Here is a 26,704-nt window from a genome sequence, read left to right on the forward strand (position 1 = left end):
ATCGATTTTGGTAGTTTTTGGGACTCGCGAGTCTTTTTATCACCCTAAACTCACCACAAGTAAATTAGGGGGGTTCTTGTAAACTTTTTTCCTCGATCCGGTCTAGTCAACATCGCATAAGTTTGAAATATTAGATAAAGAAGTTGTTATCGATCCAAAACGTTATAATAAGCTGTTTTATGCTGAAGTTTTTGTGAATCTTATTTCTTTAATGGGATAAGCACAAAACCTGTATCTGCACTTTTTTTATACAAACATTCATTCACAGTGTAACAGATGTGCCTACATTGCGTTAATAATAGTGGTTAAATTTTTCGGTTGCTTAATTTACCTGTTACATTTGGAATAAGGGTATAAATGTGTATTATCTATGATATGAATGAAATAGATTTAATAATTACCCTGGAGGACGTATTTCCAGTCTTCTTTTTTGAGTTGCTAATAGTAGATCGTGGGTAAGACGTATTGGCATATCGGTTGACATGCGACCACTTTCCACGCGTAATTTCTCAAAATCGTCACACAGTGATAGTTCCGAATCTTCATGTAGAGTAGGTAAAGTTGAACTTCGAGGCAGCGTTTCAGTAGCACTTAATGACCCACTAGAACTAGCAGATGTTGAAGGACCGTAAACGCTTCCACTTGCACTACAAGTGCCTCCTAGTGATACATTACTGCCAATGTTGTTTATAGGCCAACTAATGATAGGTGCCATCGAAGATGAAGATACCTTCCCGGAACCTGCTCTCAATACGGAAGTGCCGTACATCATGCTTGCACCATTGCTAACAAGACTAGCACCACTACTACTTTCGCTACCGGAACCAGCCGTCCCACTCCCGAAACGTTCATGTGAAACAGACATTTGTTGAATATACAAAATATATATTTCTGAACACAAGAAGCTGGGGTAAATGTTTTCACGTATAGTGGTTTCCACATACTGCTGCATTGAGTCGTATATGTTAGAACTAAGCTGTACTTCATTTTTAAGGCCTGCTTTGATTATTCGACGCAAATCTTCAGGTATTGATAGTTGACTTTTTCGTAAAAACCTTTTTGTCAAATAAAAATACAAAATTAAATGAATACCTATTTAAAAATGTATTGCTAAAATTTACCGATAAATTGCTCCTATTATTTGCTTTATTCTTTCGGGATCAGTTTGCTGCTTAAGTCCTTCACAAGCAAAATAAAAATTTAGATAATCGTTATATACAGGCGCTTCTTCTTCAACATATTTTTTAAAAAGTTCCACTCCGTCACGATCTTCAAGAAGATGATTAAGTGTTCGAGCCCAGTTCAAATAAGAAGGTGGTGAATTTCGAGAACTGTCAGCCACCCCTTCGATCATCTGAAATTAAATTTTCATTCAAATATGTAACGAATATAATTGCGACCAAATGCAAATATAAAGCAGTGGTGCCAGCTGCGAAACTACCCACATAAGTTTAAACAAATTCCCTAATTTCCCACATCTTAAATAAAAAATCGCATGAAATTCCCGCAGGGCTTAAAGTATTTATTTCTTTTCTCCGGGCTGTGACAGCGCACTGCCCTCAAGTTAAACCAGACTAATCCTGTTAATTTTTTTTGCCGAGTTGTTGGTGGGCAGCGGTTACCCGATCGTCAAGATATAAAGTTGCTCAGCTACAGAAGCGACATCATCAGCTGAGTGTAATACTTAAATTAATAGAATATAAACATATATTCATTACCCCCGGCACACCAACAAAAAGTGATACGTAAATGGAGCCTATTCCCATGATTCCGGGTGCTGATTCCGATTTTTTGGACAGATTTGCCAATTCACCCCTAAAATCTCGAGATGAAAGTCTTAAGTTCGAAAATTGCGGTTATGAAAATAAACAAAACATTTTCCAATTAAATCAAGGATATTTTAAGTGTATTTAGATGTTCTGAATAGTATTTAGAAGTATGTATGTATGTATTTGGATTCGAATTCAGATTTTATAAAAATGAAATGGGAAAAGAACCATATTGGTTTTACTGTTGGCTTCGCCCAACAGTGGCTCAATATTAAAACATATGGTTAAAAACGCTGTCATTTCTCATTTTCCATGCGATTACAATATTTTTTTATTAAAGAAAGCTTTTAAGATTTAAAATTGCATAGTGGAGATTGGTTTTAGCGTTCCTGTTTGTTTACACATTATTATATTTTAAGCGAAAAGTACGCGACACTGGCGAATGTTTACGGTTATTCATTCTTTTGCTTAATTCTATAAGTTTGATTTAACAGAACTTGACTCGAAATAATTATAGAGCCAGCCCAAGACGAAATTACGATAAAAAAGTTAAATTTGAAATGTTAAGAAACAATTTTTTGATTTTCGAAAAAATTATTATTTTTTAAATTTTAAATTAATTACACTGGTCGACGGCCAAAATTTACCAGAGCCGCCGTTATGAAATTCGTATGTAAAACCACCCCCTGATTTCGAAAATCGAGTTCATTTTTGATTCTATGGTACCGTTTTTGAGATATTTGCAATTTACCGTTATTCGAAAAAACCAAAAAGATGGCTCCCTTTAATTACGTATATCTCACGAACGGGTCAAGCAATTGCAAATAAGTTTACAGAATCGGAAAGACGATAAAATTTGCTATAAATGCATCATACATTGTTTTTTGCTCAACCATATAGTTTTCGAGATATTAGCTCATCATTTCAGATTTTTGTTTTTTTTTATGAAAAAATGTGAAAAAAATTACTTTTTGCGAGGGCAGCATTCCAAAACCACAACTTTTTTTCCAAATATTTTTTATTAACGTAAAGCTCTGTTTCATTAGAAAAAAGATAAGCTATCATCGAAGAAAATCGATGCAAAACTACGTAAGTTATAAGCGATCAAATAAAAATACCCAGGTTGCGCAATTTCAACGTATACCTCAAAACGTATGTATGGTATAAAGAAGAGTGAAATATCTAGCTATGCTCTGTTTCTATTTAGTTAAAAGTTCAATTTATGAATGAAATTACCCATATTTTTAACTTTTTTTTTTTAATTTATTTATGTTTGTACTATATTCTAACAATCTTTATCTTAATTTTATTTTACTATGTAGTCGAAATAATTATGTGTTCGACTTTGACGATTATTCAGTTTAGGATCGGTTTCTCTTATGAGAAACCAGCAGTAATCACCCATCATTGCGACGTCCCAGAATCCTTGATATCGGTTTTCAATTAATTTCATTTGCTGATGAAACCTTTCACCATGTTCGTCACTTTCGTCGCCAAGATTTGCCGGAAAAAAGCTCAAATGTGAGTGCAGAAAGTGAATTTTTAACGACATATTTACGCTTGGAAAGAAAATATTATTTACGTAAACAAGTTATAGAATTTTGGGAAATTAATTTTAATAAGCCTTTAATATTTACCCATTTTCGCATAATTATTGATTAAGTCGTTCACTATCTGCTCGTAGTTAGGGCTTTTGTGTCTACCGAGAAAAGAAGCAACGACGTTTTCAAAGGATTACCACGCTGCTGCCTCAACTGATGAGAGTAGTCCTTTGAATTGATTATTGTTGATCAACTTTTTTATTTGTGGTCCGACAAAAATACCTTCCTTTATCTTGGCTTGAGAAATATCTGGAAAAATTGTTTTCAAATAGTCGAATGCTTCGCCTTCTTTGTCCAAAGCCTTAACAAAGTTTTTAACGAGACCGAGCTTGATGTGTAAGGGTGGAAGTATGATTTTCTCTATCTTGACAAGAGGGGTGTATTTGATGTTATCCACACCAACGGTAAACTCGACTCTTTCCGGCCAATCCTTTCTGACGTAGTGGTCCTTACGAGCTCGGCTATCCCACTTGCAGAGGAAGCAGCAGTGCTTGGTGTAGCCACTTTGTAGACCGCATAGCATTGCAACGACTTTGAGATCAGAACATATTTTCCAATCATGCTCTTCATATTTGATAAATTTGAGTAGTTTTTGCATTTCCTCGTAGGTTTCCTTTGTATTTACTGCATGTGCGATCAGGATGGAAGGCTTTTTGTTACCAATATGCAATAATACAGCGTTTAAACTCAGTTTATTGCTGTCTATGAACAATCGCCACTCTTTTGAATCATATGTTTGACCAAACTCTTTGAATAAACCAGGAATGTCGTTGCAGTAGCATATACTGTCTTTCTTGGTATAGTGTTTGGAAAATGGTTCGTGACGAGTTCTACAATATATCACCTTAACATCGGATGATACAAATTTAAATTGTTGCATACGAGAAGTGTGGATCTCGGCCTTTTCCTTGGATAGTTCCAAATCTCTTATCCAATCATTAAGTTGTACTTGTGATAGAACGTTTCTCTCCTTTCCCATGCCAAATTCAGTACAACTTGATTCCCCGCACTCAAATGTTACTGTTGACAATGGAACTGGATCCGCAACTGCCGTTGAATGTAGTACTGGTAATGTCACTGTAGGTACGCTGGCATAGGTTACTCTCCCTGATCTTCCAACGCCAAGGACTTTTGTTTGACAAATATAACACTCTATTGAATGGCAAGTAGGTTCTCTTCATATCATTGGTGTATCAAATTTTATTTGTTGTCCGGATTCCGACTGAATCAATTCTACTCGACACGATGTACACAAAGTGTTCGGTGTCCATGGTTTTTCAGTATTTTTAGGCTCAATGCCAAAATATTTGGAGTATAAAGTTTTGATATGATCTGAGAACACTCGTCGTCGCCTTATGATAGTATATTGGCCACACATGAAACAGAACATATCTGGATCGTTATTACACTCAAATTCTCGCGTCCTTTTACTCATTTTATTTTTTTTACTAAATCACGGTTTTGAAATTTGACTTATGAACTGAACTATCTTCGGCGAGCCTTGCAGATGTTATGACGTTTCAAGGCGCATTAACTCATATTTATACTCGGAGCAAGAATAAAATTTAAAAAATCAAATCTTACCTAGACAGAAAGGTTCCTTTTTATACGAAGCCGGGAAAAGAAAATACTACCTGCTTTAGATGTAGGCTTTAAAAATTTTCTGTGTCTTATAATTTTGAAAATCTACCTGCATACTTACCCATAAGTGACGGAAATACATGTTTATAACTACATGCCTACAGCAGCTTTCGAACCCAACCACTCTTCCTTTCGATGCAACCACTCTACCTACTATAAAACAATTCGAGTATTAAAAGTACTATTTGATTTATTTAAAGAAAAAGTATTATCATTGTTATGGTGTTATTCGTTTATCCGGATAATATCCCATTTGCACTTTATACCTTTAATATATGTATGTATACATACATTGAAGTTGCGCAACCTGGGTATTTTTATTTGATCGCTTATAACTTACGTAGTTTTGCATCGATTTTCTTCGATGATAGCTTATCTTTTTTCTTATTAAACAGAGCTTTACGTAAATAAAAATTATTTGGAAAAAAAGTTGTGGTTTTGGAATGCTGCCCTCGCAAAAAGTAATTTTTTTCATATTTTTTCATAAAAAAAACAAAAATCTGAAATGATGAGCTAATATCTCGAAAACTATATGGTTGAGCAAAAAACAATGTATGACGCATTTATAGCAAATTTTATCGTTTTTCCGATTCTGTAAACTTATTTGCAATTGCTTGACCCGTTCGTCAGATATACGTAATTAAAGGGAGCCATCTTTTTGGTTTTTTCGAATAACGGTAAATTGCAAATATCTCAAAAACGGTACCATAGAATCAAAAATGAACTCAATTTTCGAAATCAGGGGGTGATTTTACATACGAATTTCATAACGGCGTTTCTGGTAAAGAAAAAAATTGAAATTCGTGGTCCAGTGTTATTTTTATTGATATTAGAGAAAAATTGCAAAGTTTACAAACGGCGATGGTTACTAGGACATGTTTCTGAATTTCACTTCTTCGTCAGCTACCTTCTCGGGAGGTGAGTATTGAACTCGAATCTCCAACATTCATACTAGTGTAAAGGCACATGCCTTTAACCACTCAGCCATATGAATTCCCCGCTGCTGGCTTTGCAATTGATCTCGAAGTATTGTCTTTTTGTTGCTATTACTTTTATTCACCATTTAGATACATACTAATTCTGTATGTTATTTAATCCTAATTGTGTGGAATGGTTGCGTTTAAGAGCTCAGTAACAATCTTGCTTTTTCTTAGTAGAACTTCCGCTGTTAACTATTATACCAATATTATCATCTGTATATAATTAGCGAGACATGCTCTAATTGCTTTATACAATTGTTTTTGTTATTGATATTAGAGAAACACTGCAAAGTTTACAAACGGCGATAGTTACTAGGATATGTTTCTGAATTTCATTTCTTCGTCAGCTAGCTGCTCGGGAGCTGAGTATTGAACTCGAATCTCCAACATTCATACTAGTGTAACCACTCAGCCATATGAATGGTCCGCTGCTTGCTTTGCAATTGGTCCCTAAGTGTTGCCTTTTTGTTGCTATTCCTTTTATTCACCATTTAGGTACATACTAATTCTGTATGTTATTTAATCCTTATTGTGTGGAATGTTTTAGGCGCGCTTAAGAGCTTAGTAACATTGGATTTTTACAGTCCTGCTTTTTATTAACAGAACTTCCGCAGGTAACTATTATATCAATATTATTATCTGTATTTGATTAGCGAGACATGCTCATATTGCTTTATACAATTGGTTTTGTTATTGATATTAAAAATTCCAAAGTTTACAAACGGCGATGGTTACTACGACATGTTTTTGAATTTCACTTCTTGATCATCTATTATAGTTTATAGCGGAATTCTGCTTATAAAACGCAAGACTATAAAAATCCATTGTTACTAAGTTCTTAAGCGCGCCTACAACATTGCATATAATTGGGATTAAATAACTAACATATAAAATTAGTATGTACCTAAATGGTGAATAAAAGGAATAGCAACAAAAAGGCAACACTTAGAGACCAATTGCAAAGCTGGGCATTCATATGGCTGAGTGGTTAAAGGCATCTGCCTTTACACTAGTATGCATGTTGGAGATTCGAGTTCAATACTCAGCTCCCGAGAAGCTAGCTGATGAAGAAGTGAAATTCAGAAACATGTCCTAGTAACCATCGCCGTTTGTAAACTTTGCTATTTTTCTCTAATATCAATAACAAAAACAATTGTATAAAGCAATATGAGCATGTCTCGCTAATTACAGATGTTAATTCTTTTTACTTTTATTTTCATTTTTGGGTTGGCTCTACAATTATTTTGAACAGATATTTGCTTACTAGAATTTATTAGAAAAGGCAGGAGAATTATTTACCTTTAAAATTGGCCAGTTTCGTGCACTTTGCGCTATGTATGTCAACAAACAAAAATTCAAACATCAATCTCAAAAGCTTTAGTTTAAAAAAGAATTATTCAAATCGTATGGCAAATGAGGAATGCACAGCGTTTTAAACCATACAGCCAATGGTAAAACTTATTTCGTGCGTTTCCCATTTCATCATTATAAAATTTTAGTCCGAATTCACATAAAATAAAATTAATTAACAAAAGTCGCGATAACCTCCGAAGAGATCCGGAGCTTCTCGTATGGCAAATGAGGAATGTACAGCGTTTTAAACCATAACACGTCTTCATATTTCTGTAAAAATCTTGTTGAAATTCCATCGGGCCCGTTGGCCGACCTTGGGTTAAGGCTGCAAATTGCTCGGCTTACTTCCTCAATATCGCAGTGACTCATATCAAAAGGATAAGGTATTTCAGCTCCGGGCTCTGGGGAGTACTCAAAGTTTTCCGGAGTGTTTGTAATGTTTATAAAATAATTATTAAAAGTATCGGATATTTCAGAATGTTTTGTTAAAACTTTATCATTGTATTCTATTCAATCTCAAAAGCTTTAGTTTAAAAAACTCCTCAAGCTTTTGGATCATAACATTGTCACGGATATTAGCATCAGTAAGCTATACCATCACTAAAGCGATGCTAAGGCATGCTAAGCGATATTTACGTCAATAATCAAATCATGTATACACATATATAAGGCAGCCGAGAGATGTCACACACAGATGCATTTACTTATACGCCTATGTGTGTGCGAGAGACTGTAAACTACAAACATTCACATCAATAATTCAATCATAATGTATCTACATAAACCAGGGCCATTCATTTCATAGCACAATTGTGCCCTCTCAATTCACACGCATATGATTCGCTCTGTCGTCGTTAATTGAGTTATGCGGCAGTTACCCACCGACGTGTGCCGTACGTTTGTCGTACGAAGCACGTTTGACCGAACTCTCAAGCCCGTAGGAATCAATGTGTGCGTCTGTGTACATGTACACAACATATTTGTGTGTGTACTGTTTACAGATAAGCACTGTTGCCATTGACCATTTTGCATGAATGCTTATGGAAACATCAACTTTTTCCAATATAATTTTTGATATTGTAAAAGGCCGGAATACATATTAAATAATTATAAATAGATTACATATTTATAATCAGCACTTTTACATAATTATTTCGAATTATTTTCACAATTTTTCAAACTTTAATTAGGTGTTTTTGCATAAAATTGCAAACGGTCAAAAATTAGCGCACAAAAGTTTACTAGGCAACTCTGTCTAGTGAGAGAGCGATCAGCTGACACGCTCTTACGGAAAAAATCAAAATTGTTTTGATTTCTACGTTCCGGGCTACGAACGTACGGGCGTTGCACGTCGGTGAGTTTTCGTTTACATTGCACACTCATAAGATAGGTCGTGTCAGCTGACACGTTTTTGGTACGTACGTTCGTGAGTAACTGCCGCATTAGTCGTCGCTTGGCACTTGGCACTTGGCTTAGCAACATCAGTGGTGGGTATCGGCAGATCGGTATCAAAATATGTATGAAAAATTATTTCTTATTATTATTATATTTGGAAATTAAATAGTAATGTTCATTAATATTTCTTTGTGTGTAATATAACATTGTTGAAATCTCGATATATCTTAAATTTTATCTTTTGAGTTGTATATTTATATATCTTTTATATTATGCAGTCGACCATAGTTTGTCGTCGACTTTAAATAATAAATAAATAAATAAATACACATGGTCGTTGCTTGCTAGTAAGCGACTAAATGAAAAATCAATTCACCCGCACGATCATCGCGCCGATTGCGCTCTCATTAATACAGATGCACTTTCAGTTTTGAATGGCCCTGACATAAACGAATAAATAATTGCGTCTACATATATGTACCATGTACGTATACGAGCAGCGGAGAGTCAATGCACTAACACATGCATATATCTGAGAAGTTTGAGAGCTACTGGACTAGTAGATTGTGGAAGCGCCTAAAAGATGTATAAAATTGTGCAATTTTAGTTATAGCTGAGAAGTTTGAGAGCTCATGGACAATGCTAGTAGATTCTAGAAAAATGCGAACGAGGAAACCAAAGAGTATAAAAGGCGACAGATGTAGAGGCGCTGTAATTCAGTTTGAGTGGAGCTATCAATCAGTTTGATTAAGCACGCGATCTGGCGGCCAATAGTAGAGTTTCATTTGAGTTATCAATCAGTTTAGTTATTAAGCCAGCGAGTAGCAAAGTATAAGTATTATTGTGAAGTACTTTAATAAAGGCCATTTTTCCATTGTTCAATATTGGAGTTATTTATTCAACAGTTTAGTGATTCGAACTTAGCGGAGGATTGCAAATAAGAGGATTTGCAAGTAAATTCGTTACAATTGGTGTCAGAAGTGGGATTGTTGAATAAATTCCGAATAAACTTGGGCATGCCAAAGTTGCGTGAATTGACGATCCAGCAACTGAAGGAGGAGTTCGAAGTCCGTGGAGTGGCTACTTTTGGCGATAAATCCCAGCTACAAAACGACTAAGTGTACCTATGGTATTTGAAGGAATCTACAATGCTGATGAGTATGACTTTCATTATGATAGCGACAAAAAAACAACAAAAATGGAAGAAAAAAACGAAACACCGCAGACAGTGACGAACACAGTATCTGTACAAACATCGACAATGGCATCTCAGCTGGAGTCACAGGAGGGACGCATTTCCGAAATGGCGTCGCAAATGTCATCTCAATTGGAAGCGCAAGAGGCACGTATATCTGGAATGTCGACAAACATTTCGGAACAGGTATCATCGCAGCTCTTTGTGAAACTGGACGAGCAGGATGCAAAAATTTTACAACTCGAGGACAAAATTGATGCCGAGATAGAAGCGTTGAAAGCAACAGTTACAACTAAATCGCTCAGCTGGTCCAACGAGCAATCCGAAGATAAAAACTCCATCTTTTGACGGCTCTGTTCCTTTCGAGGTATTCAAGCTTCAATTTGAGAAGACGTCAGCAGTGAACAACTGGAATGCTGAAGATAAAGTGGCTGCTCTATTCGTAGCATTGAAGGGGCCAGCAGCCGAAATCCTACAGACGATTCCCGAAGGAGAGCGGAACAAATATGAAGCATTGATGGCCGCTGTCGAGAGACGTTATGGAAGCGAACATAGAAAACAGATATACCAAATTGAGTTGCAAAACCGTTACCAAAAAGGAAACGAGACGTTACAGGAGTTTGCTTCGGATGTTGAAAGATTGGCTAATCTTGCAAATGCGGACGCACCCGTGGAATACACAGAAAGGGTAAAGATTCAGAGCTTTATTAACGGCATACGGGACGTCGAAACGAAGCGAGCCACATACGCGAACCCAAAGTCAACATTTGCTGAAACGGTATCCCATGCATTGACTCAGGAAACAGCGTCACTTTTGAGTAAGCCCGCATACAAAGCTCATCGCGTGGAAGTGGAAAGGCCCGATTGGGTAGACACAATTTTGGAAGCACTGAAGGGATTACAACAAAATAATGCCGGAGTTATGAAGTGTTTCAAGTGCGGTAACCCAAGTCACATTGCACGTCATTGCAGAACCGGTCATGGTAGTTCCAACTTGGCTGGTCGTAAACGCAAAGCTGGAGGAGATAAACAAGAGCGAGTCAAATGTAAAAATCGAGGACTTACCCCAGCTATGGAATGTCGTGTGATACCTATCTCGCAAACTGGAAGGAAATCGAGCAGTCTTGCCGTCAAAGGAAATGTGGATGGCAAGAAGCGTGTACTGACTGTAGATACGGGCGCATCTCATTCATTGATCCGATCTGATTTGGTCAACAGGAAAGTAAAGCCATTACCTGGAGCAAGATTTCGTACGATTACTGGCGAGTATAACCAAGTCCAGGGAGAAGTGGTATGTGAGGTCTTAATTGGGGAGGTCATGGTTCTACACAAATTCGTTGTAGCAGAAATCGTTGATGAAGTCATATTGGGAGTGGATTTCCTAGTTGACTATGACATCAGGATCGACATGCAGAAAAGGATTATGCATTATAAGAACCAGGATGTGGCAATTAACTTCAGTTTGGAAAAAGGTTTCAGCAGTAATCGAGTACTGGTGGAGAAAAGTCGACAAAGGCCACGAAAGTCAAAGGTAAAGGTTGATGAAACGAATGGGCCAAACAAAGCGAAATCAAAAGTACCTGCGAGAAAAACACCGGCATTGACAAACCCTAATGGACGCACTAAAACGACTGCAAAAATTTTGCAGGAAGCATGCAAGGGTGGTTTCAAGCCATCGCGCACTTCTGTTGGGAAACGGCGGAACGATACTGTCAAGCCAATCCGTCAAGCGCAAGCTTTGCGAAGTAGTTCATTGGTCAAACAACAGAGTGCGAGGGAACGACTAAGGATAATGAGTAGTAAGATCAAACGCAGGTACAATGAGAACAATAATTCGGAAGGGTTCTTGGAGGGAGATTTGGTACTGTTAAACAACCCTCACCGGCGGAAAGGTGTTCCAGCCAAATTTCGGTGCATTTGGGAAGGCCCGTACAAGGTTGTGAATTCCATCTACCGCATAAAAACCATTGGGAAACCACGAAATAGAAAGGTGGTTCATTTGGAGCTGCTAGCAGCGTTTAGATCGAGAGATTTGTCTGATCGGGACGATCAGACTTAGGTGGAGGGCAGTGTCACGGATATTAGCATCACTAAGCTATACCATCACTAAAGCGATGCTAAGGCATGCTAAGCGATATTTACGTCAATAATAAAATCATGTATACACATATATGAGGCAGCCGAGAGATGTCACTCATAGATGCATTTACTTATACGCCTATGTGTGCGCGAGAGACTGTAAACTACAAACATTCACATCAATAATTCAATCATTATGTATCTACATAAACGAATAAATAATTGCGTCTACATATATGTACCATGTACGTATACGAGCAGCGGAGAGTCAATGCACTAACACATGCATATATCTGAGAAGTTTGAGAGCTACTGGACTAGTAGATCCTGGAAGCACCTAAAAGATGTATAAAATTGTGCAATTTTAGTTATAGCTGAGAAGTTTGAGAGCTCATGGACAATGCTAGTAGATTCTACAAAAATGCGAATGAGGAAATCAAAGAGTGTAAAAGGCGGCAGATGTAGAGGCGCTGTAATTCAGTTTGAGTGGAGCTATCAATCAGTTTGATTAAGCACGCGATCTGGCGGCCAATAGTAGAGTTTCATTTGAGTTATCAATCAGTTTGGTTATTAAGCCAGCGAGTAGCAAAGTATAGGTGTTATTGTGAAGTACTTTAATAAAGGCCATTTTTCCATTGTTCAATATTGGAGTTATTTATTCAACAGTTTAGTGATTCGAACTTAGCGGAGGATTGCAAATAAGAGGATTTGCAAGTAAATTCGTTACAATATAAATATTTACTGAGTCAAACGCTTTGCTGAGATCTATTGAGAGCATTGCAACATATTTTTTCTTATCTAAGTTTTCGTATAAAAATTCTGAGCAATTGATACTGGCAGATAATTTGCTCGAGTTTTCGGTAAATCTAAACTAATTATCGCTTATTATATTGTTAATTTTAATAAAATCTTTGAGTCGGTTCAGCAAAATGCTTTCGAAAACCTTATCGATTGCACTCAATTTTGTTATTGGCCTGTAGTTTGAGCAAACCTCCTTGCTTCCAGATTTGTGAATGGGAACTACAGAACCGATTTATAATTCATCTGGATACTGACCGCTCTCGAAGCACTGATTTATAAAATTCGACAAGGGACCAAATAACACGTCTTCATATTTCTGTAAAAATCTTGTTGAAATTCCATCGGGCCCGTTGGCCGACCTTGGGTTAAGGCTGCAAATTGCACGGCTTACTTCCTCAATATCGTAGTGACTCTTTACATACTCAAAGTTTTCCGGAGTGTTTGTAATGTTTATAAAATAATTATTAAAAGTATCGGCTATTTCAGAATGTTTTGTTAAAACTTAATCATTGTATTCTATTCCAGAGACGATGCATTCTTTTGTAATGTTTATAAAATAATTGTTAAAAGTATCGGCTATTTCAGAATGTTTTGTTAAAACTTAATCATTGTATTCTATTCCAGAGACGATGCATTCTTTTGCCCATATATAGCCGATTAAGAACTCTCCATGTCTTCCATATAACTCTTTTCTTGCTCTGTTTATTTTATTACGCGTTAAAGTTTGCAAAGTTCTAAATTGGGTTTCGAAATAGAAGTTATTCTGATACTCCTTATTTAGTTTGTAAAATTTATTTCTCTCTTTGATTAAAGATAAAATTTCGTCCATGGTTTTTTAATAGTTTTATTTGATTTTTTGACACATTTAGTGCAATTTTCAATACTTATCATAGCTGCCTATGAAAGTCTGATAAGTTTGTATGATTTATAATGGTATTTAAATGGTTATTAATTTCAAACAGGGTGAAATCAAAGACTTTCATTTCTTTTTTTGCTGTTCAAAGTTTTGTATATTATTATTCACAGTTAGTGATAAAAGTCTATGGTCAGGTAAAACATTGTCATCTAACTATAAAGTATAAGTGCATTCTACTAAATCTGTTAGAGCATGACCAAATAGTTTTTGAACCATTTCCTTTTCTAGTATACATCTCGTGATTTAAGAAAAGAACCGCTTTACTAAATACGACATTCACACAATTAATGATGTCTATGTTTGATTTTAGTAGGTTTAAGTTAAAATCACCAATATTTCAAAACATCAATCTCGAACTTTTCAACGAAAGAACCAATATCGGAAGCGCAGAATCTATAGATACATGATACATATTTGCTTTGATTAATTTTACGGTCAAGAAGCTGCTTCCTTCATATTCAATTGCAGATACTAATGAGGATGGAATAGTTTTATGTATGAGAATGGCACATCCACCTGCTCTATTGGATGTTCGATTTGCAAAATAAGCATTACTAGTATCGCATGTGGTCGAAATTCGACCAAATTGTATTTTTATACTCAGCTGAGCAGAGCTCACAGAGTATATTAACTTTGTTCGCATAACGGTAATCCGTAACGGCATAAAATAATCGAGATAGATATAGACTTCTATATATCAAAACAATCTGGGCGAAAAAAGAAATTCATTTAGCCATGTCCGTCCGTCCGTCCGTAAACACGATAACTTGAGTAAATTTTGAGGTATCTTGATGAAATTTGGTATGTAGGTTCCTGGGCGCTCATCTCGATCGCTATTTAAAATGAACGAAATCGGACTACAACCACGCCCACTTTTTCGATATCGAAAATTTCGAAAAACCGAAAAAGTGCGATAATTCACTATCAAAAACGAATAAAGCGATGAAACTTGGTAGGTGCGTTGACCTTACCGCAAAATGGAAAATTAAGTCAAATTTTGAACAATGGGAGTGGCACCACCCACTTTTAAAAGAACGTAATTTAAAAGTTTTGCAAGCTGTAATTTGGCAGTCGTTGAAGATATCGTGATGAAATTTGGCAGGAACGTTACTCCTATTACTATATGTGTGCTAATTAGCAAAATCGGATGTGTGTAAAATTAGCTAAATCAGATGACGAACACGCCCCACTTTAAAAAAAAATTTTTTTTTAAGTCAAATTTTAACAAAAAATGTAATATCTTTACAGTATATAAGTAAATTATGTCACCATTCAACTCCAGTAATGATACGGTGCAACAAAATAAAAAATAAATAAAATTTCAAAATGGGCGTGGTTCCGCCCTTTTTCATTTAATTCGTCTAGAATACTTTTAATGACATAAGTCGAACAAAAATTATAATAAATTAACTTTAATTTAACTTAAATTATAATAACGATAACTTGAGGAAAAATCGATATATCTTTACTAAATTTGTTCACGTACTTATCTCAACTCACTTTATCTTGGTATAAAAAATGGCCGAAATGCGACCATGGCCACGCCCACTTTTTCGATATCGAAAATTACGAAAAATGAAAAAATGCCATAATTCTAAACCAAATACGAAAAAAGAGATGAAACATGGTAATTGGATTGGTTTATTGACGCAAAATATAACTTTAGGAAAAACTTTGGAAAATGGGTGTGACACCTATCATATTAAGTAAAGAAAATGAAAAAGTTCTGCAGGGCGAAATCAAAAGCCCTTGGAATCTTGGCAGGAATACTGTTCGTGATATTACATATATAAATAAATTAGCGGTACCCGACAGATGATGTTCTGGGTCACCCTGGTCCACATTTTGGTCGATATCTCGAAAAGGCGTCCACCTATAGAACTAAGGCCCACTCTCTTTTAAAATACTCATTAACACCTTTCATTTGATACCCATATCGTACAAACACATTCTAGAGTCACCCCTGGTCCACCTTTATGGCGATATCCCGAAATAGCGTCCACCTATAAAACTATGGCCCACTCCCTTTTAAAATACTCTTTAATACCTTCCATTTGAAACCTATGTCATACAAACACGTTCCAGGGTTTCCCTAGGTTCATTTTGCTAAATGGTGGTTTTTCCTCATTTTTTCTCCAAAGCTCTCAGCTGAGTATGTAATGTTCGGTTACATCCGAACTTAGCCTTCCTTACTTGTTCTCAACTCAGTCTATGCATCCAGTGTTGGGGCGTAGTGCAATAATGCGTTAATAGTTAAGCAGTGAGTGGAAATATAGCAAACTGGTCTAATGTACTTAAATTCTTCGTTAAAATTTTGAATTTCATCTAAGACATTGTACTTTTTGATTGTATTTTCTTAAATTTTCTACAAACTTTTCAAATGTAATTATAAAGTTTTGGTATGGAGCTCCTTAAACAAAAATATAAAAAATATGTAGAATCAAAAGAAATTGACATAGAATTATGGTGAAATTACTTGAAATTGAATTTAAAAATAGCTTTTTCCACACCACTCGGGAGGTACCTGTTGGCGCGCTACCGAAGTTAGTTTTGGGTGCTCGGTTCCCCAGTAGGCATATATCACCCATATACATATATCGCCCATTTACTTCAATAATAAAAACACGAACTTTTAGTTAAAAACGAAGAAATGTGCTAAAAGAATTTAGCCTATTTCACGCCACCCGTTTGGTATGCAACTGGGGCTTTACTGAGTTAAATTTTGTATAAATACATATTATAGTATGGAAAAGTAAAACTATTGTTTTCGGTTTGGTGTCAAAACAATTATTGTCTTTATTTGGGAAGTTACCTTAGTATTTATACAAAATAATTCTAATTAATTCTTATGAGTTACCTGCATACATATTTACATTATTACATACTTACGTACTAAGTGTACAAGATATGAATTGCATATATTCGGCTTGGTGGGCAATGCGGAGTAAGCAAAATCGGAATAGAGTATGAGAAATGCAGTTTATACGTATGGCTGGTCGTGGGAATAAATTGCGTGTGAGGAATTTGAAAGAGAAGAAGCCTTAAGTTACGAGACGTAGACATAGACTGTATGTATGTACAGAATTGATGAATATGTATGTAAAAGTCAGTGCGTCTCAAGAAAAACGAAAATATGTGTTTGTTCACATGACTGAATGAATGAATGCTACACCATCCGCCTTTGAGAGAGTAGTCATACGCAATTTGTGCACCAATTATGGATGGCTACTCGAGTGGTACAATTAATATTTGAATCCGTTTGTGCTTACTTTGTTATTTTATTTATTTATGACGTAACTTTATATATTTTTTTTGTGCTTTTTATTGTGTAATGAGACTCAATGGAGAGTATGAGTAAAGTGGCATGCTTTTATTTATTCAAAATGTGCTACTGTAATTAGTTTTTCTATTACAGCGGTTTAAGCCTATTTTTATGAACTATAATTTTCTTTTTTTCTTTTATATTTTCTACATTATAGGGAATTAAAGTGTAATTATTTCTACTATCTATATTTTCTACCCTATATTTTCGTTTATATGTACTATTAAGTTTATGACTTGATTCGTCCTTAACTAATACCAATCTTCCTATATCTATTTTTATACTATGGCTACTTCTATCGTAATTTAATTTTTGTGTTATTTTGGCTTCCTGAACTAAATTCTAGCTCTTTGTTGTGCTATTTGTAGTTTTTATTTAATTTCTTTGTCGTAAGCCTCATGATTATAGATTGGGCTTATTGTATTTTCTTTTTGGAATTCGTAAGGGGTTTTTTCCGAATACGAGCTCAAAAGGACAATATTTATGTACAGTAGATGGTGGTGTGTTATAACAACTCATCCCAATCGTCTTTGTCACTAGATATGTAAGAACGTACATATTCATTAAACATTCTGTGACTGCGTTCAACAGTTCCTAAAGTTTGATGGTGGTAAGGTGTTGAAGTTTTGTGTTCAATCTTTAGAAGTTTACATAATTCTTCAAATAAGTTATTTTTGTATTATGTTCCCATGTCCGTCATGATTGTTTTCATACAACCATAAATCAGAATGAAATGCTCGAATACAGCTTTAGCAACCATCACAGCGTGTTTGCTTGGGACTGGAATTGGGACCAAGTATTTAGTTAAATCACAAACGATACTATCGCATATTCATTTCCATGAATTCATTTTGGTAGTGGTCCAACTGTATCAATGTGTACTATGTCAAATGCTTTCGGAGATGTCTCCGTTATAGCCATTGGTTCTTTTATATTTTTGTTAACTTTATTTTTCAGACAGTGGATGCAATTTTTTATATATTTTCTTATGTCATTTTTCATATTTTTCCAACCATATTTTTGTTTGATTTTATTTTTCATGCGATTTATGCCTGGGTGGCCTCCCCAGATAGGATCGTCATGATATTTATGGAGAATTTCTTTAATTTTCCCGGGATCTGACACATTCATAACCTCTGGGGTTGGTGCTATTGTTAGATTTTTGAGAACTTTGGTACCTATCTCCTTAACTTTGCTTACTCGAGTATAATTATCTTTAAACAATTTGTCCCCTAAGGACAGCTGTATCTTTCTTTACAAGACTTAAATTGCCGGCTTCTTTTGTAAGCCTGGTGAAGAATTGTCCAAAGTCAATCTTACCCTCCACAATTAGGGTGCTTGTATCTATTGTGCTACAAATTTTCTTTCCTTTTTTGAAATATAATTTTGGAAGACAGTCATCGACTGATATTCATCGTGAACGGTTGTGTCTAAAGTGCGCTCAGTGAATTTTCTTGTAATCTCCTTTACACCTTCTTCGTTTATAGGTTAACTAAATAACGTGCGAAAGAACTTCTTTCAATTAAGCAGGTGCTAGCAAGTGTATACAAATTAAAACTTTAAACTTTGAAAGCAATGTCTCAGCTGGGACCCCCTCTTGGGGATAACCGGTTCGCTCTGTTATCCTCAAGCCCCAAATCTAAGCGAAAAAAATACAAAACCCTCAACCTCTATGTCTGAATAACTTTGATTCTTATCCACCCTTACAACCCAAGAAAAAACAACAAAACCCAAAGTATTTGGTGGTAAGTGCAGTGAATTCAGATAAGCCATTAAATAAATATTCGTGCTTCGCCGTGCATAAAGCCCTAAAAGGCGTGAGTTCCGAAATCCTAAATATTTCTGAACTTAGAGATGGCAATCTTCTCCTTTTTGTGAAAGACGAACAAATGCCCAAAAGTTTTTAACAACAAAAAGCTATTTGGAATTTGTGAAGTTACGATCGAATTACATAATAACCTTAACAATAAAAATCAAAATGCACAATTTTCGCCCCATGCCTTGACGAAGTACCAGACAATGAAATTGTTGATAATTTGAGAGAACAGGGTGTAGTGTCAATTTATAAATTCACTAAGAACGTCAATAACAAACAAGTTCCCAGTGGCGTAGTGCTACTCACTTTTGATATGTACCATTTACCTGAGAAGATTGAAGTCTCTTGGTATACTACCAAGGTACGGCCATACTACGCAAATCCAATGAGAAGCAAAAATTGCCAGCATCTTGGTCACACGATCAAGCGATGCACAAAAACTCCTGCGCCCTTTAATTAATGAAAATTTCCTTGAGATTATATCTCTGCAAGAAACGCATATTCCCTTTAATAAAACAGCATATGCCCCAAATAAATACCACAGCTACTTTTACAATAGCGCCCAAAACACTTCTTGTAAGCAAGGAGTGGCTGTATTTGTAAAGAAATCAATTAATCACAAACATATTAAAATAGTTTCCAATATCTCGTGCATAGCAGTCGAAGTAGACATTGGCTTCATCATAACTATAATAAACTTCTACATCCCACCCCACCAACCATTCAATACTAGCGATATTTCGCATATATTGCAGATTTTCCACCCCAGTGGTTCTAATGGGCGGCTTTAACGCATGGAGTCCCCTGTGGGGCTCCCCTACCACAAATAAAAGAGGGGAACAAATTGAAGACCTAGTACTTTCAAACGACCTCATCGTTCCTAACGACGGTGCTCCAACCCATTTTTCTACCCATGGTACCTTTACTCATCCTGATGTTGTCAAAGCTTCTGCTTCAATAACCGCCAAGTTTCCCTCCTCTACAATAGATGATCTTCACAATATTGACCATTTTCTAATCATCACCATCCTCACAATCCCCAAACCATATCATATCAAACCTAGAGCTAAATTCTTAACGGAAAAAGCAGACTGGCCTACCTTTTCCTCCCTCGTCACTTCGCTGTCTTATAATAAACCTCCCCACCCGAATATAAATGCTGAAGACTCGGCAATAAAGTCTATTATTCGCTCTGCAGCCCACTCATCAATACCCCAAATCAATACTCGTAAATTTTCAGCAAAATTGCCCTACTGGTCAAATCTTCTCACAATCCTTAGGAATAAAAAGAAGGCTTTATGGTCTAACTTCAAACATAACAGAAATGACTTTAATCTCATTGAATATAAAAAGGCCAACGCAGCTTTCAGGAAAGAACTGAAGTCTGCCAAGACACAGTCACTAGAGCTTATAACTTCTAACATAAATCCATCTTCTAACCCTAGGAAGATTTGATCATACCACGTATATAAACTTCTGGCAAGCTACATAATTCTGACTAGCTAAAACATCTTTTCTGTCCACCCTATGCGGTCTATCTTTGGGTGTAACAAAAGTACCTAATATTTCAGTGCGTTCAAATAATTTTCTTTATTTTAAACGTTTTCGCCTCCGCGGTTGGCAGACTTCAAGTTTAATAAAGTCAAGAGTTTAAAGTTTTCAGTTAAAGTTTTTTTCAAACGAGCGTCATCATGTCCACTTATTCACCAATCATGGCTGATTTCATTTTCGATTCAAACAATCTTGTGTTTTTCTGTACACAATTTGACAAAGAAGATCCCGAGGATCAGACGGACACCCTACTTGAAGTTAAACTTCAAGACCTTAACGCTCTTAGGGAAACCCTTCAAATCGCTTACCGAAAAGTGTGTCTGGCTGACGATAAAATTGTTCCGGCTGATTTTAAAGAAGAAGCAACTAAAAAATTTCAACTATGCACGGAGAGCTTCTACATTTGTAAGTCGCAGATCATGGATCGACTAAAAATCTTGCAAGGCAACACATTTAGTTCAGCCAATACCAATCGACTTTCCATGCCTTTGGTTGAAACTCCTGCTCCATGTAGTAAAATCCCACCCTGTGACACACAGACCTTTTACGGTGGCTATGAAGAATGGCCCGCCTTCCGTGACATGTTCACATCAGTATACCTAAATCACCCTAAGCTAACTCCAGCACAAAAACTGTATCACTTGCGGAACAAAACCAAAGGCAAGGCAGGTGCCATAGTCAAGCAATATAGTCTATCGGATGAAAATTTCTCTCTAGCTTGGGAGGCGTTAAGAGCGCACTTTGAAAACAAACGAATTCTCATTGACAAACAGTTGAAAACCATATTCAATCTCCCGTCTGCCAACTCAGAAAATAGCGAAGCTATCCAAAAAATTCAAAGTACCATAAACGAATGTCTTTCCTGCCTCAAAACTCAAGGGGTTTCGGTCAGCTCAGAACCAAAACCCAAAATCAAAAAAAAATGCAACCGCCTTGTTGCATACGGAAACATCAGAGGCCAAATCAAGTAAACCAAGACATCCTATTTTTGATATTACAGAGGGTAAGGATTCTCCTAAGCCTTCACCTGAAGCCGAATCCAATGTTCAAGCTAACTTTTCAACCAACAACGAAAAAACGTTGCTTCCAACCGCCCAGGTACAAATAGAACACTTGGGTCAGCGATATACGCTCCGAGCTCTAATCGATCAAGGATCTCAGAAAACCTTCATCTCTGAAAAGATTCAAAATCGGTTGCAGCTCCCTACCGATCGAGGTAACTTCCATTAGTGGTATGGGCGGCAAGATTGTCGAAAATTCAACGCGTGTCTGGAATCTTACCCTTGTCGCCAAACGGCATAACATTCGTATTAGCACCAAAGCGATTGTTCTCCACAAACTCACTAGCACGTTACCTACGTTCCAAATCAAAAAACCATCTGCCTCGGAAATTAAGGCTCTCGACCTCGCCGACCCATTTTTCTTCACACCTTCTCAAATCGATCTCTTAATCGGTAGCGATTTAATACCAGAACTTTTACTTCCGGTTGTCAAACACAAAGTGCTTGGTAGTCTTCTCGCACAAAATACCATATTCGGATGGTACTTAAGTGGGCCTTTAAAATCTACCGAATGCTCCGCATTCCACACCCATGTCGTGGACGATTCCAACGAAAGTCTTAATTCACAACTTAAAAGATTTTGGGAGTTAGAAGAAGTATCGGAGAGGCACCCACCCTCCGAAGCAGATACCTTTTGTGAACATCTATATCACAATACCACCTATAGGCAACCAGATGGACGATACGTCGTTAGATTACCTTTCAAATCAGATTTTCCATCGAGCCTCTCCCTTGGTCCATCGCGTTCCCAAGCAATGTCGCAAGCCATTCGCATGGAACACTCGCTTAATAAAAAACTATAACTCCGAGATGAGTATAATAAAGTTTTGGAGGAATATTTATCACTTGACCACATAAAAATGATTGTTATTATTCATACTACTTACCCCACCACTCTGTCGTAAAACCAGACAGTAAATCTACCAAAGTTCGGGTGGTTTTTAATGCTTCAAAGCCAACAGCATCGGGAGTTTCTCTTAACGACACACTTCACATAGGTCCTTCTTTACAATCAGATCTCATGCTTGTCATTTTAAATTGGCGATTGTACAAATACGTATTCAACGGCGATATTCAAAAAATGTAAAGACAAATTCTATTGCATGAAGATGATCAACAGTTTCAAAGAATTCTCTTTAGCAGAGGAAACGAGGTCAAACTGTCAGACTTCGCACTAAAAACGGTAACCTTCGGAGTTAATTGCGCGCCATATCTGGCCATACGCACACTACACCAGTTAGCAAATGATTCCCAAACTTCCCATCCGTTGGCTAAGAGAATTCTCACCGAAGAGACCTATGTCGATGACATACTAACTGGGGGACACGACCTTCAAAGTTGTATATTGGCTCAATCTGAACTCATTCAATGCCTTAATTCAGCTGGGTTTCCTTTAAAGAAAATAACTGCTAATCATTCTGAACTTCTACGTCGTATACCGACCGAAGACCTACTAGAGTCCGATTTTCTCAAGATTGATTCCTCAAGCTCCACCAAAACTCTCGGCATCCAGTGGAATGCTTTAAATGATTCCTTTTCATATTCCACGGAAATCATTCCAATAGCTACAGAGGCAACGAAAAGGCAAATCCTATCCTCGGTATCGAAACTTTTTGACCCCGCAGGGTGGCTATCGCCCATTATAATTCAAGCCAAAATACTGCTGCAGCAAATATGGTTAGAGGGAACTGGATGGGACGTAAAACCACAGTCGCTTCAAAAATGGAATCAGTTTATTTCGGATCTTCCCAGTATAGGAGAAATACAAAATCCCTAGGTGGACGGAATTCACACCAAGTCATAAAATTCAGATTCACGGATTTTGTGATGCCTCTGAAAAGGCATTTTGCGCATCCATCTATATAAGAACTGATAATAGTAATACCATAGCTTCACATCTTCTCTTCTCCAAAACTAAAGTAGTACCACTTCAAACCGTAAGCCTCCCACGCTTAGAGCTGAGCGGTGCCGTTTTGTTATCGAAATGTATCAAAAATGTTACAAAGCAACTTCCTCTAGGAGATTCGGAAATCTTTTTATGGTCAGATTCTTCCATAGTACTTTCCTGGTTAGAAAAACCTCCTTGTACGTAGAAAGTATACGTAGCCAATCGCACTTCGCAAATCATTCAAAATGTCGGAAATATCAAATGGTGACACGTATCCACGAATCACAATCCTGCTGACCTGGGTACACGGGGTTGCCGTCCGCAAGACCTACTAAATAAATCACTCTGGTGGCATGGACCAATGTGGCTTTTGAAGCCACCAGAGCAATGGCCAACATCGCACCCAAAAAAGGTCGCTTCTCTCGAAGAACGCAAAGTAGAAGCCTTTCATTTCACGGAAACTGAATCAGACATTCTCGATCGTTTCTCTTCTTGGCCCAAAGCCTTGCGAGTTATAGCCTATATGTTTCGCTTCATCCATCGTATCAAACCAAATCCAATACAGTCCACTTCCGAACACGGTACGAAACAGTAGTCCTAACTCAAAAGGAAATTCGTTGGGTAAAAGTGCGACTTATAAACCTCGCCCAAGAAAGACATTATCCCAAAGAGTATAGCAATCTAACTAATAAACAACCAATTTCCAAGAAAAGCTCACTGCTGACTTTGAACCATCTCTTAGATCAAGATCAACTCCTTCGAGTAAACGGCCGGTTGGCAAATTCCTTTATCCCCGATCGCGAAAAGCAACCAATCATCATTCCGGAAGCTTCACGGCTCTGTTACCTGTTCCTCCAGTTTTTGCACAACTTATTGATGTATGCCGAACACCAATTGATGATCAGGACCGGGAGGCAGAAATATTTTATACCCAGACTTAAGTCAAAAGTGAAAAGTTGCATACGTAGTTGTAAAGCATGCACTATCTTCAAACAAAATTCACGTTCACAGATCATGGCTGCTCTACCACCAGAGCAATCCAACTTTTCCCTCCCATTTACCTATACCGGAATTGACTTTGCAGGTCCCTTCGATTTAAAATCATCCCCACTGCGAAACTCACCTGTTCTTAAAGGTTACGTCGGTGTGTTCGTCTGTTTTTCTACCAAGGCCATCCACCTAGAACCTTGCTCGGATCTCTCCACTAAAGCATTCCAAGCTACCTTCGCTAGATTCATCGGAAGACGCGGCCTGCCCCAGTGTGTCTTTTTGGATAATGGGAAAAACTTCGTCGGTGCCAGTCGCGCATATCAACAAGATTTCAATCAGTTCATCAAAGAATCATCAGATGACGTCAGGGCCAAGTACTGTATACATGGCTTTGAATGGAGATTTCTACCTCCTAACGCTCCCCACATGGGCGGCGTCTGGGAGGTCGGCGTCAAGAGTTTCAAACTACATTTCAAGCGAGTTGCAGGAAGCCATAAATTCACCTTCGAAGAGCTTGCAACCGTCCTTGCGCGAATAGAAGCCGTCTTGAACTCTCGACCACTTTCACCCATGTCTAGCGATCCCCAAGAGCTTTTAGCCCTAACACCAGGTCATTTCTTAAGAGGCGGTCTTCTTCTTGCCACACCAGAACCCCACATCGACAATTTGTCACTTCAAAACCGTTGGGAGAAACTTAAATTATTGCACCAACAATTCAGTCAGCGTTGGAAAGATGAGTATCTTAAGGAGTTACACCAAAGATATAAGTGGAAAGTTCCACAGAAAAATCTATCCATCGGGGAGTTTGTCGTTATTAAAAACGAACTACTTCCCCCAAACGAATGGCGTATAAGACCGCATCGAGAAAATCTATCAGGGGTCAGACGGGAACGTGCGAATAGCCGACATACGAACTCAACAGGGAATCACAACTAGACCTATCGTTAAACTTTGTCCGCTTCCTATTCAACCAGAGATACCTACGCAAAGCTGACAGCCACACCTATCATATCTATTTATACACCTAGCCATAAGTCTATCAAGATCCTTTACTAAATTTCATCTCATTTACAGGCACCGAGTTGACCGTCCCGGCCGAGGCGGGCTTTCACCACGTACCTCGCGTATCGTTTCTGGTCGCGGTAGCTCTGACACCTCCAATCCGTCTCGCCCACGGCGAAACCTAGATGTACACCTCTGCCTTGTGTCCTACAGGTTCCATTCACTACGCTTTTGTAAGCAGTTCTGTGCACTGGAGTTGGAGGAGCGCTGGGAAACAGTACGCTATTTCAAGTAGTGTCCGAACTGTTTGGCGCGTACGCATAGCCATGTGCGAGATTGTACCACGGAGATAAAATGTAAGATGTGCAATCAATGGCACACCACACACATGGTCAATGGTGGACTGTATCCATAGGTCGCTGGTTCATATCCGGCTCGAAGGACCATGATGAACACTAGGGGTGTGCCTGAATGCAAATTGGGAATTATACTCACGCAGGGTATGTATTCCGAATTGATGGGTACAACTTCCTTTCAATTAATTCAGGGTTTTTATTAACAATAACAACTTATGAACTAACAAAGGAAGATGTAATGAATTAAATTTAAAGTAAATTAAACTTCAATGATGAAAGTTAAACTAGGTAACTATCGACTTAAGAAAATGTTCGAATTCATGAAATTGGTAACAATTTAGGTAAATGGAAAAATATATAAACGATGATTTATGTTGCTGTATATAACTATATATGTGCATGAGCGAACCTATGCACATATGTAGGTATATATATATCGAATTCACAGGAATGGAACTGGGAGTTTTGGGATTTTGGAAAAAATGTACAAAATGTATAGATTGATGTGAGATACTTATCACGTTGGCTTAGGTGTGCTGACGCTGAAGATGTATCCTCTTAATCCTGGTCGTCTTGATGTGACGGCGGTAATTTGTTCAAATAATACTTCGTTGACTATGATGTGTCCTCGACGATGGTAGTTGATGAAAGAGATCGAAAATTAAGTGACAATAGACTATATACTATGCAACACTGGAAGCAATTCCAATGTCGCATTCGAAGTTCCAATTACAGCAGGGATGCTTGTAAAGGATTTTTTTGCAGGGATGAATGGGTGCATGAGTGCAAGTCACGCGAAGACTTTAAACGACGTAAGTCGCATTTTCTGGACCAGCGAGAAGGCACGGTCTAGTTGGATCACCAGTCGTGGATCCGGGATTGCTACACCTTGTTTAGCGGCTTCCTCTTCGGCAATGGTGGGGCGATGCAAGAGGGTGTGATGCCATTGATTGCACATCTTACATTTTATCTCCGAGGTACAGTCTCG

The 26,704-nt window shown here is 37.4% G+C and overlaps 1 protein-coding gene across 3 annotated transcripts in view; it reads right to left on the reverse strand.

Moving 5' to 3' along the window:
* The window catches only part of LOC137235799 (axin-like), a 647,628-nt gene that overhangs the window by 479,141 nt on the left and 141,783 nt on the right, over nucleotides 1-26,704 (reverse strand). For all 3 annotated transcript variants that reach the window (XM_067758632.1, XM_067758630.1, XM_067758631.1), the window contains exons 3-4: nucleotides 1,122-1,354; nucleotides 402-1,055 (exon numbers count right to left, since the gene is read on the reverse strand). In XM_067758632.1, coding sequence (XP_067614733.1) covers nucleotides 402-1,055; nucleotides 1,122-1,354 — 887 coding nt within the window. The remainder of the gene's footprint in view (nucleotides 1-401; nucleotides 1,056-1,121; nucleotides 1,355-26,704) is intronic.

Source organism: Eurosta solidaginis, unplaced genomic scaffold (assembly GCF_040869045.1).
Source record: "Eurosta solidaginis isolate ZX-2024a unplaced genomic scaffold, ASM4086904v1 ctg00001082.1, whole genome shotgun sequence".
Taxonomy (NCBI): Eukaryota; Metazoa; Arthropoda; class Insecta; order Diptera; family Tephritidae; genus Eurosta; species Eurosta solidaginis.